Below are 14,399 nucleotides of genomic sequence, written 5' to 3'. Positions count from 1 at the left end.
GAGATTTTGACACTTTTTAACAGTCGACAATAATAGCTGTCAAATAGCAGCCTGCAAAACAGTATCAAATGATTTTCCACATAAGTCAGGAGGCTGCAAAATTTTTAGCACTGGCACTGGGTAGAAATAGCCACAAGGGTAGTACCAAATCTGCAGATATTTCCGTTTTTGTTTTTTTTAATGTTTCCCATTTTTAGGTTGACTAGAATTTGGAATGCATTTTCTTACAGGATTATAAATAGAATTCTAGACCAGCCTTCAGAAACATCTTTAACCTATCTGAGTCAGTTCTGTTTCACCTTCCTTTGACCTCTGTTTGTACTGTGACCTCTTTGGGAAATGTATTCCTGTGATAGTGGGAGATGCCTGATTAAATTTTCTTTGTCTTGTTAGTAGAAATTCCCCAGTCAGAGGCATTGAGGTATGGGTAAACTGTCATGAACACAAGTATTTTGTAAAAAGAAGGTATTTCTTAAGGTCTTTCTCTTCCCGATTGGATTGTTTTGAATTGCGCTGTAAGGAGATAACTGGGTCTCTGCAGGGGCAGGAAATCCAAATTCCTGCTGTCTTCTGTCGATCCTATAAGTCATTTGTGAATTGAGTCAGGTACTTTTTATACCAATATGGAAGAGAAATAACACATTTTTCATAGTTTTCTTTTGTACAGCATTCAACAAGGTATGTGCACAAACTAAGCTCTTTGAAGGCTTATTTGCTTTTGTATCTCCAGCACTTAATTAGCACAGGGCCCAACACAGAAGAGATGCTGTGCTGTGTTTGTTGAATGAATGAATGAGTGAATGAATGAATAAATAAATGAGTAGCTGACCTTTATGAAGTACTTTAAATGCTGCATGGTCTCCCAAAGATTTGTGGTAATTTGATAAATATTTTTATAGCAATTTTAACATTGAATTGTGGACCTTAGAGTGATAAGCTTTATGAGGTCTTTGCTTCTCTTATGAGAGAGAGCATTTTCTAGACGCGTATAAATGGGATGGCCTAGTTGCCATCAGCCCACAATAAGACAGTTGTTTTTGGTGCAGTGGAAAAATTAGCAGAATAAAGAGATTGCCTAACGGAATTAGATTGCCGAAGAGCAAACTGTAACTTTCCAAGTTACAAAAAAAATTTACGGGTCTGAATATCAAGGGAATACTTCCCTTTTAAAATAATAAATATCTTGCTTTTGACCTTATTTGCAAGCCCCACTGTTTCCTAATCTTATCCTTCTTTATAAGCCATAGGAGTAAGTATAGCAGAATACTTGCTAGCTTGGGCTTTGGAATTCAGGCAGACCTGGGTTCAAACCCCATTCCGCCACTTAATCCTCTGTCATCTCGGTAGAGTTACGTATACGAGGTAATCCGTATTTCTCATTGTAAAAAGGGGGTGATAAAAGATCCTTGTCATGCTTATGTGAATTAATGTCTATAAAGCATTGAAGCATATAGAAATGCTGAATAATGTTAGTTCCTACGTGATAACCCCTATCTGAAAATGGCATTTTTTTGCCTCTGCCTTTGAAAAGTTCCTAGCCACTTTTTAAAGACTTAGTTGAAGATGACTCCTCACTATATTTTTTCATCTCTGTCACTACCTCATCTGAGTTCCCATAGTATTCGATTATAAGCACTCACCATGGCTGTTACATGTTTGTTTCTCTCCTACACTAGATCACAAATTCTTTAAAGAAAAGGAGTTCATATGTTTGTATTTTTCTGTGTTTCTCCTACAGGGTTTGGCACATGGTATTTAACAGAACATTTGTTAAATTGTTTTGTTTTGTTTTGTTTTGTTTTTGTGGTACGCGGGCCTTCCTTCCTACTGTCAGCATCCTAGATAACAGGTTCAGTCCCATCTTTTAAGCTGATTCTTCCCCCAGAATTTTGAAGCTGATTGGTTTAAATACAGTATTTTATTTATATTTTGTAGTATTTTGATAGCTAAATCCTGATGACTAGCATTGAGAACTTATTATGTGTCAGGCACTGAGGACTTTCGTGTGCTGTCTGGTTTAAACTCTTACAGCAACCCCACTAGGTACTGTCATTTTCCATGATGTTATGGTAAGAGAACTAAAACTTATAGATACAGGGTAACTTGCTCCAGGTCGCAGAGCTGGTAAGTGCTGGATCCAGGATGTGAACCTAGGTCATCTGATTCTGGGGCCTAAACTTATAATTAGGCAACTGCCTGCTCTTTTCACATTTTGGGGGAACTTTTTTTTTTTAAATTTAATTTGAGGTAATACATATAAAGTATACTGTTTGTTTCAGAGTAGTTCCTTTAAAAATTATAGTTTTATTCCTTCTCTTCTGATATGATGTGAGATAAATTCAAAGATAATTATATAAAAATGAGTAACACGAGCATTGTAAGGGATCATACTGTCCAAATCAATTTTTGGATTTTTAATTCCCCGTTGCAGTGTTGGTTGAACATCTTATTTTAATCCAAGAGAGTGTTCTCACATATAAGAAATCACAGAGTATCAGGAAAAGGTGGTGAATAGTAGACCTATCTGGTTTCAAAATTCAGTTTTCTTTATCTTTGATACCTTGTCTTATTAAAACACTTTTAAAGATATCTGTGTGGAATTTTAGGTATGTTTTTGGTCATTGTGTATATTTAACTTGTCTGATGTCTTAAGTAACACATATTTGTCATTTTAAGATTCTTTTAAAGTCACGTTTGCAGTTTGATCTAAATGTAAATAAACTCGATGTCCAGTATCTTAAGGTCCAAATAACCTGCACACTTTTACATACATTTGGAAATTCAGGTCAAATGTTTCCCGGTTGTTATTACATAGAGCAAAATCCTGATCTAGTATAGTTTACCATTGTTTTCTTCCTTAATATGAACATTATATTTATATAATACTTATTATATATCAGGGGTTGATTCTATTATGTTCACAGGAAATGTTTTTAAAATATTTTAAGCTCTATATTTCATGTAAGCACTTTTCATCTTTTTCAAAATAGGTAAATCAAACTGGGAAGATGATGGTTGGGGAGCATGGGAAGAAACAGAGCCCCAAGAACCTGTAAGTCTTTGTAAACATGTGCATGCTTTTTGATAGCGGCATTTTCCTTTTGTAATGATGGTGACATATTTCAGTGTTAGGTTAACATTTTAAAATCAGGCAGGCCTGGTGTAAAGCTTTGTGAATTTGAAGTTTAGCCTGCATGTGATCAGAAACTGCACTATCTGATTTCTGGTTTTTGAAGCTCACCTTGGCTGCTTTGTGGAATAGGTTGCCTCTCCTACTCATAAAGGTCATGTGTTGGTTTATTTTACAGTATTTCATTTTGATGTTCCACTGTTTCAGCTGATTCTGGGTGACGCAGACAATGACAGCCTAGTTAGAATGTGTAAGTGTTATCAGGCCTCCTTTAAATCTGACCTGTAAAGTATGTTGTCTTCTCTTTATTGGCAAGGAGATCCTAAATCTGGGGATGACATATCTTAACTGTTTCAGTTAAAAGCTGAAGTGTGCTTCTGCTCATTCTGAAAACACATGAAATTACTTACATGTGGAATATTTTTTCATTCGGATAAAATTTGAATATTTACAAGTAGCCCTCAGGGATGAGGGAGGCTTGTTGTTCCCTTTGTCTTGACAGATTTGCCCACACTGTGGATTTGGCAAATGCGGCGGGTGAAACAGTATTGTTAGGCCTCGTTGACAACAATTCTGGGTGTAGCAATCATTCCTAACTGTTTGAACCCTTTACCCTGTCACAGTCTTTTGTACATGGTGAGGGTATTTGGAAGACAACAAAAGTGGGCCAGGACAGTGGGATTCAGAGGTTATTCAGATGTTAAAGTCACCCTGCAGTGTTTAAGAGAGCTTCTTTGAATTTGGATCCTGTCCTCAAAACAAGACGACATCTTTGCCAAGGGAGCCTGTTTGGTGGGTGAGAACATAAATGGCACTGTGGCCAGGGAAAAGGGTATGACCTCTGCGTTACACTGCAGCATCATCCAGAACTTTCCATGTATAGGATCATTATGAAGTTTGGCTGAGAAACATGTTTTATACCAGGACTATTAGAAAGTTTACTAAGCTGAGGCAAAAGATTTCTGTTATTTCTGCTACCAGCTATGGTGATGAACAAGTCCAAAGGCACAGCCAGCTCCAGAGGCATGGCAAGAATCAGAGTTAACTTTTGGCAGATGTGTGAAACGCAGAAGTACACGCCCTAGTCAAGGTTAATAGGTGTAGCCACCTAGTCGGCATGGAGAGGGAACTTCAACTCTCTCTTGTCATGGACAGACAGCAAACTCAAAACCTGCCTTCCTTCAGAGTCCACCTGGCGGGCCTTGGCCACATTAAAGATGAGAGAGACCAGGACTGGAAAAAGCAGACTGTCATAAAGTCAGTTTATGTTTCTGTCAGGGTGCTGTAACTGTCAAAACAATGATAGGCTTCTCTATCAATTGCCATAGGGTGGTGGTTAACTGTGACCAGCAGAAGAAAGTAGGCTTTCATTCTTCATTAGTCTGGCATAGAGACATGTTGTGTTCTGGTCCGTTTAGGCGGGCTGCAGTGGCGTGTCGCTGAACCGCAGAGCAGGGCACCTAAGAGGAGAGTGCAGTAGCCACTGCCACCGAATGCCGACCTGAAGGCCACCTCGCTGCTGCTGAGTCCCGCAGACAACTATGAAAGCCTCAGGGTGCTTTTTATCTCCAGAAGCCTGTCAGCTCTTTGAGAGCAGTTTCTTATTTTTATGGCAGAAGAGACTAAAGGGCTTTTGTAATCATAGAGATTTAGTACCAGGGGTCTGGATAAGGCTTTTCTAAGGAAGGAGAAAGCCTCTTTAATTTCGATTCTGGGGTGTCAGCTGTAATGAGGGCTTAGGGAAGGAAGCATATTCTAGTATCTGTTATCAGCAGTAGTCAGCCACGTCCAAGAAAGCAAGCGTCTGTGACACTGGTAGGCTTTGGAACTTTAAGGATGGCTTCTCTTATAGAAAAGGACAAATGTCCTTCTCTTATAGATATTTCGTACCTGTGTTAGTCTGCTTGGCTGCCATAACAGAATACCACAGACTGGGTGGCTTGAACAACAGAAATTTATTTTCTCACCGTCCTGGAAGCTGGAAGCCTAAGATCAAGGTGCCATCAGGGTTGGTTTCTGGTGAGACTCCTCTTCCTGGCTTGCAGATGGCTGCATTCTTGCTGTGTCCTCACCTGGCCTTTCCCCTGTGCATGAAGACAGAGAGCCGGTTCTGGTGTCCCTTCCTCTTCTTAGAAGGATACCAGTCTATCAGGGCTGTGCCCTTATGACCTCTTTTAACCCTAATTAACCTCCTTAAAGGCCCCATCTTCAGATACAGTCACATTGGGGGGTTAGGGTTTCAACATGTGAAGTTTGGGTGCAGGATACAATTCAGTCCATAACAATGCCCCAAATAATGGATCCATGTCAGGCGTAACTTTTATGTGTACAAGTGCAATGAATAAGGTTAAGGAATTCCTCCTTGCCCGTGAGTAAATACACAAAAGGATTGAAAGGCAAACAGAATAGGCTTTCAAGACGGAAGAAAAGGCAAAACAAAGATCTTCCTCTGTACTGTATTTTAAGCTGACATCATGACAAAGGGGACCTGGCTGGGGGAAATGGGAAAAGAAGGTAGTTGTACTACAACGTCTACCTATTAATGATCCTATAACAAATAGTAAATAGAATTTTTTACAGTGTTGTAAGGGGCTTTTAGTTGGGGTTATAATTTTTTTGCTTTGGGAAAGAAGTGGTGTGTTGCTCAGCCTCATGCTATAATGGGAATCTAGGCGGTTCGGGAAGAAGCTTGATAGGGTTTAATTTAATTTTAACTGGCAAGGCAGATTTAATGAGCTTTCCTTCGTTGCTGTATTAAGACCAAAGGGTTGGAAGTATAGAATCAAGGATTTGTTTGACGGCGATTTCTGGAACAGGAAGCACAGAAGGTCCTGGGTTAAGGTCCTCAGTTAAGGTAGGCAGCATGGAAATTTTCCACTTAAGAGACACCTTAGGAATGTGTTCCATCTGTTTTACAGAAGGTGACATAATGTAGTTAACGGAGGCACTAATGATTTAGCAGATTAACAGGGAATGCAAAAAGCATGCTGGTCAGATAGAGGCCCCAGAGAAATGTTTGTTTACAGGCTGAGAAATAGGAGACAGCATGACCTGATTAGAGCATTAGAGCATTAATAATCTGGGGTAATGCTGGAAAATATTTTGCCTTATTTTAGTGTCCTTAGACTGGTGCCATCTACCACGCAAGAGACGTAAGCAGTGGATTGGCCAGAGGCAGAAGGAGAGCACCCACATTACGCTAAGGATGGCGCCCGAGGCCCTCCTCCTGTGAGGGGATGGTGGCCGCAGAGGGTCTCTTTCCTCAGGTGGGCTCTCATCAGGACTTTGGACCTTGGACTATTAGAAACACTCATTTTGCCAGTGACTTTCCATGTTAACACAAGCTGGGTTTAGCCTAGTGCTTCTCAACTGGGGGTGATTTTGCCCCTTAGGGGGCATTTGGCAATGTCTGGAGACATTTTTGTTTGTCACAACTTGGGGGAAGGCACATCTAAGTGGGTAGAGGCCAGGGAGGGATGCTGTGAAGCGTTTTACAATGCACAGGACAGCCCTTCAAACAAAGGATTGTCCACCCAAAATGTTAGTCGTGCTGGAGTTCAGAAGTCTTGGGCTCGCCCATGGCTTTCAGTATAACTCTCCCAGCTTTTCTTGCTGCCTTTACCTTTTTGTTCTCTAAAATTTCTTGGCCTCTTTTGGGGCCCTCAAAACTTTTGATCTTGTAAATCAGCCCTACCTCAATTTAAAAAAAGTTATTTAATAAATGAAAAAAAATAGCAGAGGGGGTAAAAAAAACCCTTTGATCTTTATGGCCATGAGTTGGGTTTTCGTAGATACCGGTGGAGTGATTTGCTAGTGTGAAAAGTGCAGTTAAAGGATTGTTTGCCAGCCAACAAAGGTGAGTGTAAGCTGTTCCCCGGTCTTTGGCCACAGACCAACCAGTATGCGGGCTCAGTCTTGGTGGCACTATTTATGCCTAAATATTTAAAAGTGACCTATTTTTAGTCTCACTATGTAGTCAGCCACCACTTTTCCTTGCTCTTGTTGATAGTTGTTAATTTTAGTTCAAGTCTGGACTCCTCAGGCATTCCTGCGGGGTAGCTCTGTCAGTTGGTTTTGGCTTGGTGATGGGCCTCTGGTCTTCTGCCAGGGAGGGAGGGACAGTGGCTGACTGTGTGGGGTGGGGGAAGGGATCTGGGGACCTGCTTTCAACCAAGCCTCCTGACTTCAGCCGCATCTTTGCCCTCACTCCCAGGGGGAGCTGGCACCAACTCCTAAGCCTATTGGCAATCTTGCAGTGCAGCTGGGGTTGCTTCTCATCTTTCCTCGCCACCACTTTAGTGGGAGTTAGTTTTCCAGGGACTGTAAAATCAGTTACCACCTGTCCGTCTGCTTTCTAGCTCTCAAATTTTAGTGGCTTTTCTCCTCTCCTTTTTGTCTGTACTTGAAACAAACTCTTCTGCTGTTGTTTTTAGTGGGGTTGAGAGTGCTGGGGAAAGTGAGAGTAAAATTGATCTGTTTAATTCTCTCTTTACCTGAAAGTCCATGTAGACTTCATTTTTACATATTGTTCGACCTCTTGCCTTTTACATTTAATGTAATATGGAGGTTTTTCTGTGTCTGCATATATAAATCATCTAGTTCTTGTAAAGGAATACTAACTGTTTCATTGTATAGATACACTATGATTTATTTAGCCACACCCCTGTTGAGGGACATTTTGTTTATGTTTGTTCTTTGTCTTTTCTGTTTTCTATCACAGGAGATGCTGTAATCATCTTTATATCTACTATGCATCTTTGGTTACACATGTGTGTAGTGTCATGAATGAAAGTCAGACTGCCTGAATTTCTATCCTAACTCTGCCACTCAGTGACTGTTAAACCTTGGGCAAGTTACCTAACTTCTCTCAGTCCAGTTATGTCATTCCTAAAGTGGGACTAATAGGATTATTATAGGATTAAAATCATAGGATTATTAAGAGGATGAAATGAGATGTGCTTAGAATAGTACCTGGAACATACATAGTATGTGCTCAATAAATGTTAGCCATTCTTATTTTTCCTTTAGAATAAATAACTAAAAGTGGAATTGCTAAGGTTAAAAAGTGTACATATTTCAAATTTTAATAAAAATTGTTGAAGGGTGCTGCCAAAAGCCTGCCCCAGTGTGTATTCCAAACACAGTACGTGAGAGTGCCTCCTTCTACTCTCTGTGTCACAGAAATGAAGACATCTCCGAGGTAATTGCTTTTTACCATTGTGCTCTATTTATTTTGTAAAAAATGAAATATTTCTCTGTACCCATATTTTTATCAATATTGAGAAACTCAGAACTATGAGAGATAGATGTGTTTTCTTACAGAGGCCTGCTTTTCTCAGGTACTTTTTGAAACTGTTTGCCTCTAGTAGATTATCAAACTTTAATCTTTGCAAAATCAGAATGGTGTGAAATGCCATTTCAGTGTTTTAATTTGTACTTTTAAATTTATGAGTGAGGTTTGTCATCTTTTCAAGCTTTTCACTCAAATATGTTTTAGGAATGTGTACTGTTATCGTGTGTGTGTGAGCGCGCGCGCGTGTCTGTGTGTGTGAGCACTAATAGCAATTTAAGGTCCATAGCATTTAATTTAACTATTAGCTCTATTTTGATTTATATTGGGTGCTAATTGATTCTTGTTTATTAGTCTTATTTGTCCAACTAGACGTAAAGTTTTTGAGCAGGAATTGTTTGGTACTTTCTTATATCCCATGGTGCCTAGGGAGCACATAGATTTAGTATTTAATATTAAACGGCTGTTTCAAAAATAAAGAAGTATGCTTTTTAGTTTTGGTGTTTTATTGTAATTATTTGTAAAGTGAATTTTTTTGTGAGTAATGAATTTGTTTTGTAAAAATGACGCGTTTATTACCGAAAATTCAGGTATTATAGAAAAATAAAAAGAGTAAGATGATCAACTTTCTAACACCTAAGGATAATCATCATTATTAACTTTAAGAGATTATAAATGTAGGCATATTTGGTTGAGTGGTTGGATGAATGGGCCACACAGAAAATTCTCTAAAAATGGAGTCACATTATATATACAATTAAAAAATAAATAATAGCAGAATTAATCCTACTTGAATTGACAGTTGAAATAAAACTGTAAGAGTTACTGAATTATCATTAACTTCCTCTAAGGTTAGGAAGAAAAATAATTTTAAAAATTGAGATTGAAGTCGGAGGGTTTTGTGACTAATTGTGTTTGTAATTTTTTTTTTTCTTTGGGTTATCTGTAATCAAATTTGTAACCAGATTTAGAGCTCTTGCCTTGCCTCATTTTAATTTTGACAAGACCTTAAGATCTTTCACTTGAGAATTTTAGTCCCTGATCTGGAAAATGGCCGGGACCAGTGCTTTTCATGCCATGTTAGAGAAAGCTCTAGGGGTCTGCAAAGGTGCTAGGTAGCTTCCTCATTTCTGCTTTTATCTATATCATATATTAAGATATTGTATAAAATCTTGTTCGGAAATAAAAAGTCTTGCTACCTAAAAAAATGTTTGAGAAGCATTGGGTATTATATATGCTAATAGTAGACTAGAATAAAGGAAGACTTACATGGCATTATTTACTTTTTTGTGTTTCAAAATTGCTGAAGCACTTAGGTCTCTTTGTTTAGAAAGTGTAGCTGACTAGTTTATTTCTTTGATTTAGGTAGTAAACTACTGAGAATTCAGTGAATATGCTGACAGACCCTTATTTATACTGGATTTTGCTGGCACCACTGTTACGGGTACATGCCTGTGAAAGTTAGCACGATGACAGTGACAGTAAAAATTGCAAACGACAGACTTATTAACTAAAATTGAAAGCTTTGAAAAATTACTGTGGGCTACTTCAGTGGTTCTCTAGTCATCACAGTAGCTGATACACCAGAAAACATTTGCCACTATGCTTACAGAGTGATAGTTTACCAGCCCCCATGGTGGCCAGCTATAATTGAAAGGCTGGTTAAATTACTGCAGTTTTACCATCTGCTGCGTTGTGAAAGACTAATCGTTTGACAAATTTGTGGGCTTAAAATCGAAAGAAGTAAATTTTTAAAATATATATTTGTTACAGCCCTAGCGTTTAGAAAGGATTCCTTTTCATAACCCACATCAGTGGTTTCCGTTATTTGTGCAGATTGAGAAAAAATTTTACTAGTCTCAAGGCAAAGAAAAATCCTTGAAGTTTAGGCCACACTAAAATAAAATTATACTTTCTCTCTTCCCACCCCTAAACGGGCTGTGTTTTATGGCTAATGGATGTATTTAATGTTACCTTTAGTAACTGGGTACGTGCTGGCTTTTGTGAAAAGCCATGGTAGCCCCTGGTGATGCTGTTTTTGTTTTTTTTAATATCGTGCCTCGCTGGGGAAATTAACTGCCTTGTCAGAGGATGGCATTATTTTAGGGTCATTATCTTCAAGGGAGTTTTGTTCATGGCTGTGGGCCCCATTATTGTGTGGGAGGTTTTCAGAAAAATCTGATTGGTAGGCAGATGCCCTTATGGTAGAAAACAGTGATGAGCTTACATCTTATTGGCCAACGAGTGTGTGCTGAGACTTCCTGGCACATCCTTACTAGGCCTTTACAGCCCTCTTTCCTCCGTTTACTTTTTTAATCACTGAGGGGCACTCGTCTTTTAGTCTAGAAGCGGGGTAGAGCTTCTCGTCACCCCCTTCATTCTGAATGCCCAACAGCAGAGCAGAGTTAAAGGTGCTGTGGCAGTTTTCCTTATAGGGCCCAGCTTCCCAGGGCAGTGCAGTGTGGAAGCAGCACAGAGGTTGCCCAGGCAACTGAACCCCAGGGCCTGTGTCCAGATGCCTGTGTCCAAATCCCTGCTCCGTCTGTGTCATGTGGAGAAGTTACCTTGATCAGTCTCTGTTTCTCCATCTCAAAATGAGGGTAGTAATAGAACCTCCTCTCTAGAGTGACAGTGAGAATTAAGTAAGACTTATGTGTAAAGCGTTGAACACAGTGTCTGGCGCTTAGCAAGTGTTTGGCAGATGTTGCTGTGTACAGCATCCAAATCACTGCCGTCCTTCCTGTCTCATTCCTGTCGAGTTAGGTGGCCAAACGCAAGCACACATCTGGGGCAAACACTTCTTGACGGACCCACTGTCCTCTGCTTAGGGTGATGCCAAAGGATTTCCTTATGGTGAGAGGAGGTTTCAAGTGACTGTGGCCTGATTTCTACCAAATTGCTTGGTTACAGTGTAGCAGACATTATAGAACAATTTAGGACATGTACTTTCCCATCCTTTTATTCTTTGTTTGCCTTTGTATATATAGCATGTTGATTGTTGATGTACATCACCCAGATGTACCAAGGGATTTTTTTTTTCTTTTTTGAGGACTTATTGAAAGAAATTTGATTTATGTAAGACTTCTTCTCCCACCTCCACTGCCAGTTGTTGTCAATTTGTAAATTTGCTTTATGCTTTTCTGATAACATTTACACTGCTTGGGGAAAAATAGCTAAACCCATGGAGAAATAACAAAAATCTACCACTGTGTATAATTTTAAGGATATCACTTGTTTTTAGTTGTGTCGTTAGCAGCCTTTTATCTTATTGAACATGATACACTGAATGTTGTGCCTTTGGAATTACATGTGACCGGGAGCTGGTGGTCGTCCCACGCCCACCCCACTGTGGCTGTGGATCAGAAGAGCTGTTGAGCTCGTATTCAAAGCACGCAGCCTTGCATTTCGTGACAAAAGCTAGCATCCTTCCCAAGTGGCAAGACTAAAACTTTAGCTCTAGAATTTTATGACACGTCAAATCCTAATGATGATACGATATAATAATATAGCATAGCATATATACTACAAGCATGCCCCGTTTCATTGCACTTTGCAGATATAGCTTTTTTTTTTTTTGCAAATTGAAGGTTCGTGGTAGCCTTGCCTCAAACAAGTTATCGGTGCCATTTTCCAACGTTTGCCCACTTCATGTCTCTTTGTCACATTTTGGCGATTCTTGGACTATTTCAAACCCGCCACCAGCAAAAAAGATTATGACTTGCTGAAGGCTGAGATGATGGTTGGCATTTTTTATCAATAAAGTATTTTAAAATTACAGTATGTACATTTTTTAAGACGTAATGCTATTATTACACACTTATTAGACCACAGGACAGTGTAAACATAACTTTTATAGGCACTGGGCATCAAAATATTCACGTGACTCACTTTGTTGTGATATTTGCTTCATTGTGGAGGTCTGGAGCCAAACCCGCAACATCTCTGAGGTCTGCCTGTATAACAGAGTCATGTGAGCGTTTCCTAACCTGTTTTCACAATTGGTGTATGGAACTCCTGCTTGTACGCGTCCAGCTTTGCCACGACAGACTAGGGGGATCTGCTTTTAGTCCCACAGCTACAAGGAAAGATGGAGAGTTAGAGAGGACATAGAAAAGGAAATGCAGTGAAGAATGACAGAAGATATTGGTTTTCACCCCCTTTCCCCCCCATCATCAAGAGATGAAACCGGAATGCTGATCCACGTGAAGATTCTTTTTCTGGTTTCATGCTACTAAAAATGTACATTTATGAGATGGCTCAGCAGGGTTAGGGATGTAACTAGTCATTGTGGAGTAGTGTCTCTGAATTTGCTTCTGTGTAAGTGATATCGGTTTCTTGTGCTTTTATCTTGGTTAGTACTTATGTGGCAAAATTCATGTTTGCTCTGGGATCACTTCTAGTCCATTTGCTGGGTTGGTGGCAGACAGAGCACGATCATAATTTGACATTGAGTTCTAGGCCCAACTAAGGGAGTAGCACTCTGTCCCTTTTTATATATAACTTGTACCTGCCATGGATATGTCAGCCAGAATCTTGAAATGTTAAATCGTAATATTACTTAAGGAAAAACATAACTAAAGATACTATTACTTAAGGATACGTTACTTAGGATACTAACTTTGAATCAATTGCTCATTGTCGTACAGTTTCATGTGCAAGAATAAATATTAGGCTATTCAAATATCTTTGTGACTACAAGTAAGGAGAAATTGGAACGCTATTATTTCCTCATTTTTACCATTAGGGCTGTGCTGCATGTGGAGTTGAGTCATAGAAAGCGTAGAAGGCTTCTAGTCTAGCATGGGAGAAATGCAATCCCAGCATAAACAGAGGATAGTAAGAGTTTTCATTGCAATAAGTTCGAAAGACGGTAGAAGTCAGAGGAGGATGGAATTGTGATAGGAGCTGGAACTTGAGATGCACAGACAGAAAAGAGAGGGAAGAGTATTTCTAAAGGAATGCTTAAAGGAATGCCTCAAGAATATGCTGGCTCCCATGTTCAAGTATGGTTCTTCATGGCTCTAAGTCGGTTCACAGAACCACAGAAAGATTAGCCTGGTATATAGTGATAAGTAATAGGGAAGTTCTTTTTGAGAAGGACTTTTCATTGACTGAGACTAGAGTCAAGTCCCAAGGGGAGCCAGGCTTCTCAAAGAGCTGTCGCAGGTACCCACCAAGATGAGCAGGGCCCTCCTTTGGGCTCTGACACTGATTGTGTGGCCTGGAGCACATCTCTTAACTGCCCTAAGACTCTGCTATCTTTATTATGAAATGAGGTTTGGGCCAGTTAGTCTTTAAATGCCTTCCATCTTTGAATTTCTTAAACTCTTTGTCTTTTGAGCAAACATAAAAATACAGATCTCATCCTTATTAGTGGCATTATTTTGAAAACAGGATAGAAACACAGAAATCGTGTTCTTTGTTGAAAAGTAACTTTTACAGACTTTTTAGAGTTTACTGTTTGTACATAATGTTGGAAGTGTGATAAAAGGAAGAACCCATTTGTATAGATGTTCAGTTATTTTTTTCAGTTATTTTTTGTGGAACTTGCCAAAATGAGAGCTGCATTATCCCTTTTCTGGAGCATTGTTTGGATTTCTTTTTTATTGCAATGAGATGGAAATTTTAGGATAAGAGACCAATCAAAGAGTTTTAGATGCTCCTAATTTCTTATCAAACACAATACCTAAATTATATCCCTGTATGACTTGCCCTGCTTCTAGCCTTCTTACGTGAAGGGGAGACTCCAATCGTTTGAAAAATCCTGAACCTCAGAGTTGGTATAATTGGGCCTCAGTGCCTGGGGAGGGAACCATAGGGTCGTGATGGCCTCAGCTTACAGCCGAGGCACCGTGAGGAGTCCTGGGTGAGTGCTGGCTAAACAGAGACTGTATGCTCTGACAGAAATTGTGGGTCCAGGGAGAACTGAATTACAACTTACTTTTACCTTGTAACTTTCATCTTTAGGGGATCGTTTTC

The 14,399-nt window shown here is 39.5% G+C and overlaps 1 protein-coding gene across 1 annotated transcript in view; it reads left to right on the top strand.

Annotated features, from left to right (window-relative positions):
- RAB3GAP2 (RAB3 GTPase activating non-catalytic protein subunit 2) overlaps positions 1-14,399 on the top strand; it is an 87,905-nt gene that overhangs the window by 15,421 nt on the left and 58,085 nt on the right. Inside the window, exon 2 of the mRNA XM_029231055.1 lies at positions 2,991-3,052. Within this exon, the coding sequence (XP_029086888.1) occupies positions 2,991-3,052 (62 nt within the window). The remainder of the gene's footprint in view (positions 1-2,990; positions 3,053-14,399) is intronic.

The sequence above is a fragment of the Monodon monoceros genome, unplaced genomic scaffold, assembly GCF_005190385.1.
Source record: "Monodon monoceros isolate NGI ecotype Baffin Bay Population unplaced genomic scaffold, NGI_Narwhal_1 Super_Scaffold_18, whole genome shotgun sequence".
Classification (NCBI taxonomy): Eukaryota; Metazoa; Chordata; class Mammalia; order Artiodactyla; family Monodontidae; genus Monodon; species Monodon monoceros.
Note: the sequence above shows the minus strand (reverse complement) of the source record. Positions and strands in the feature narration are given on the sequence as shown.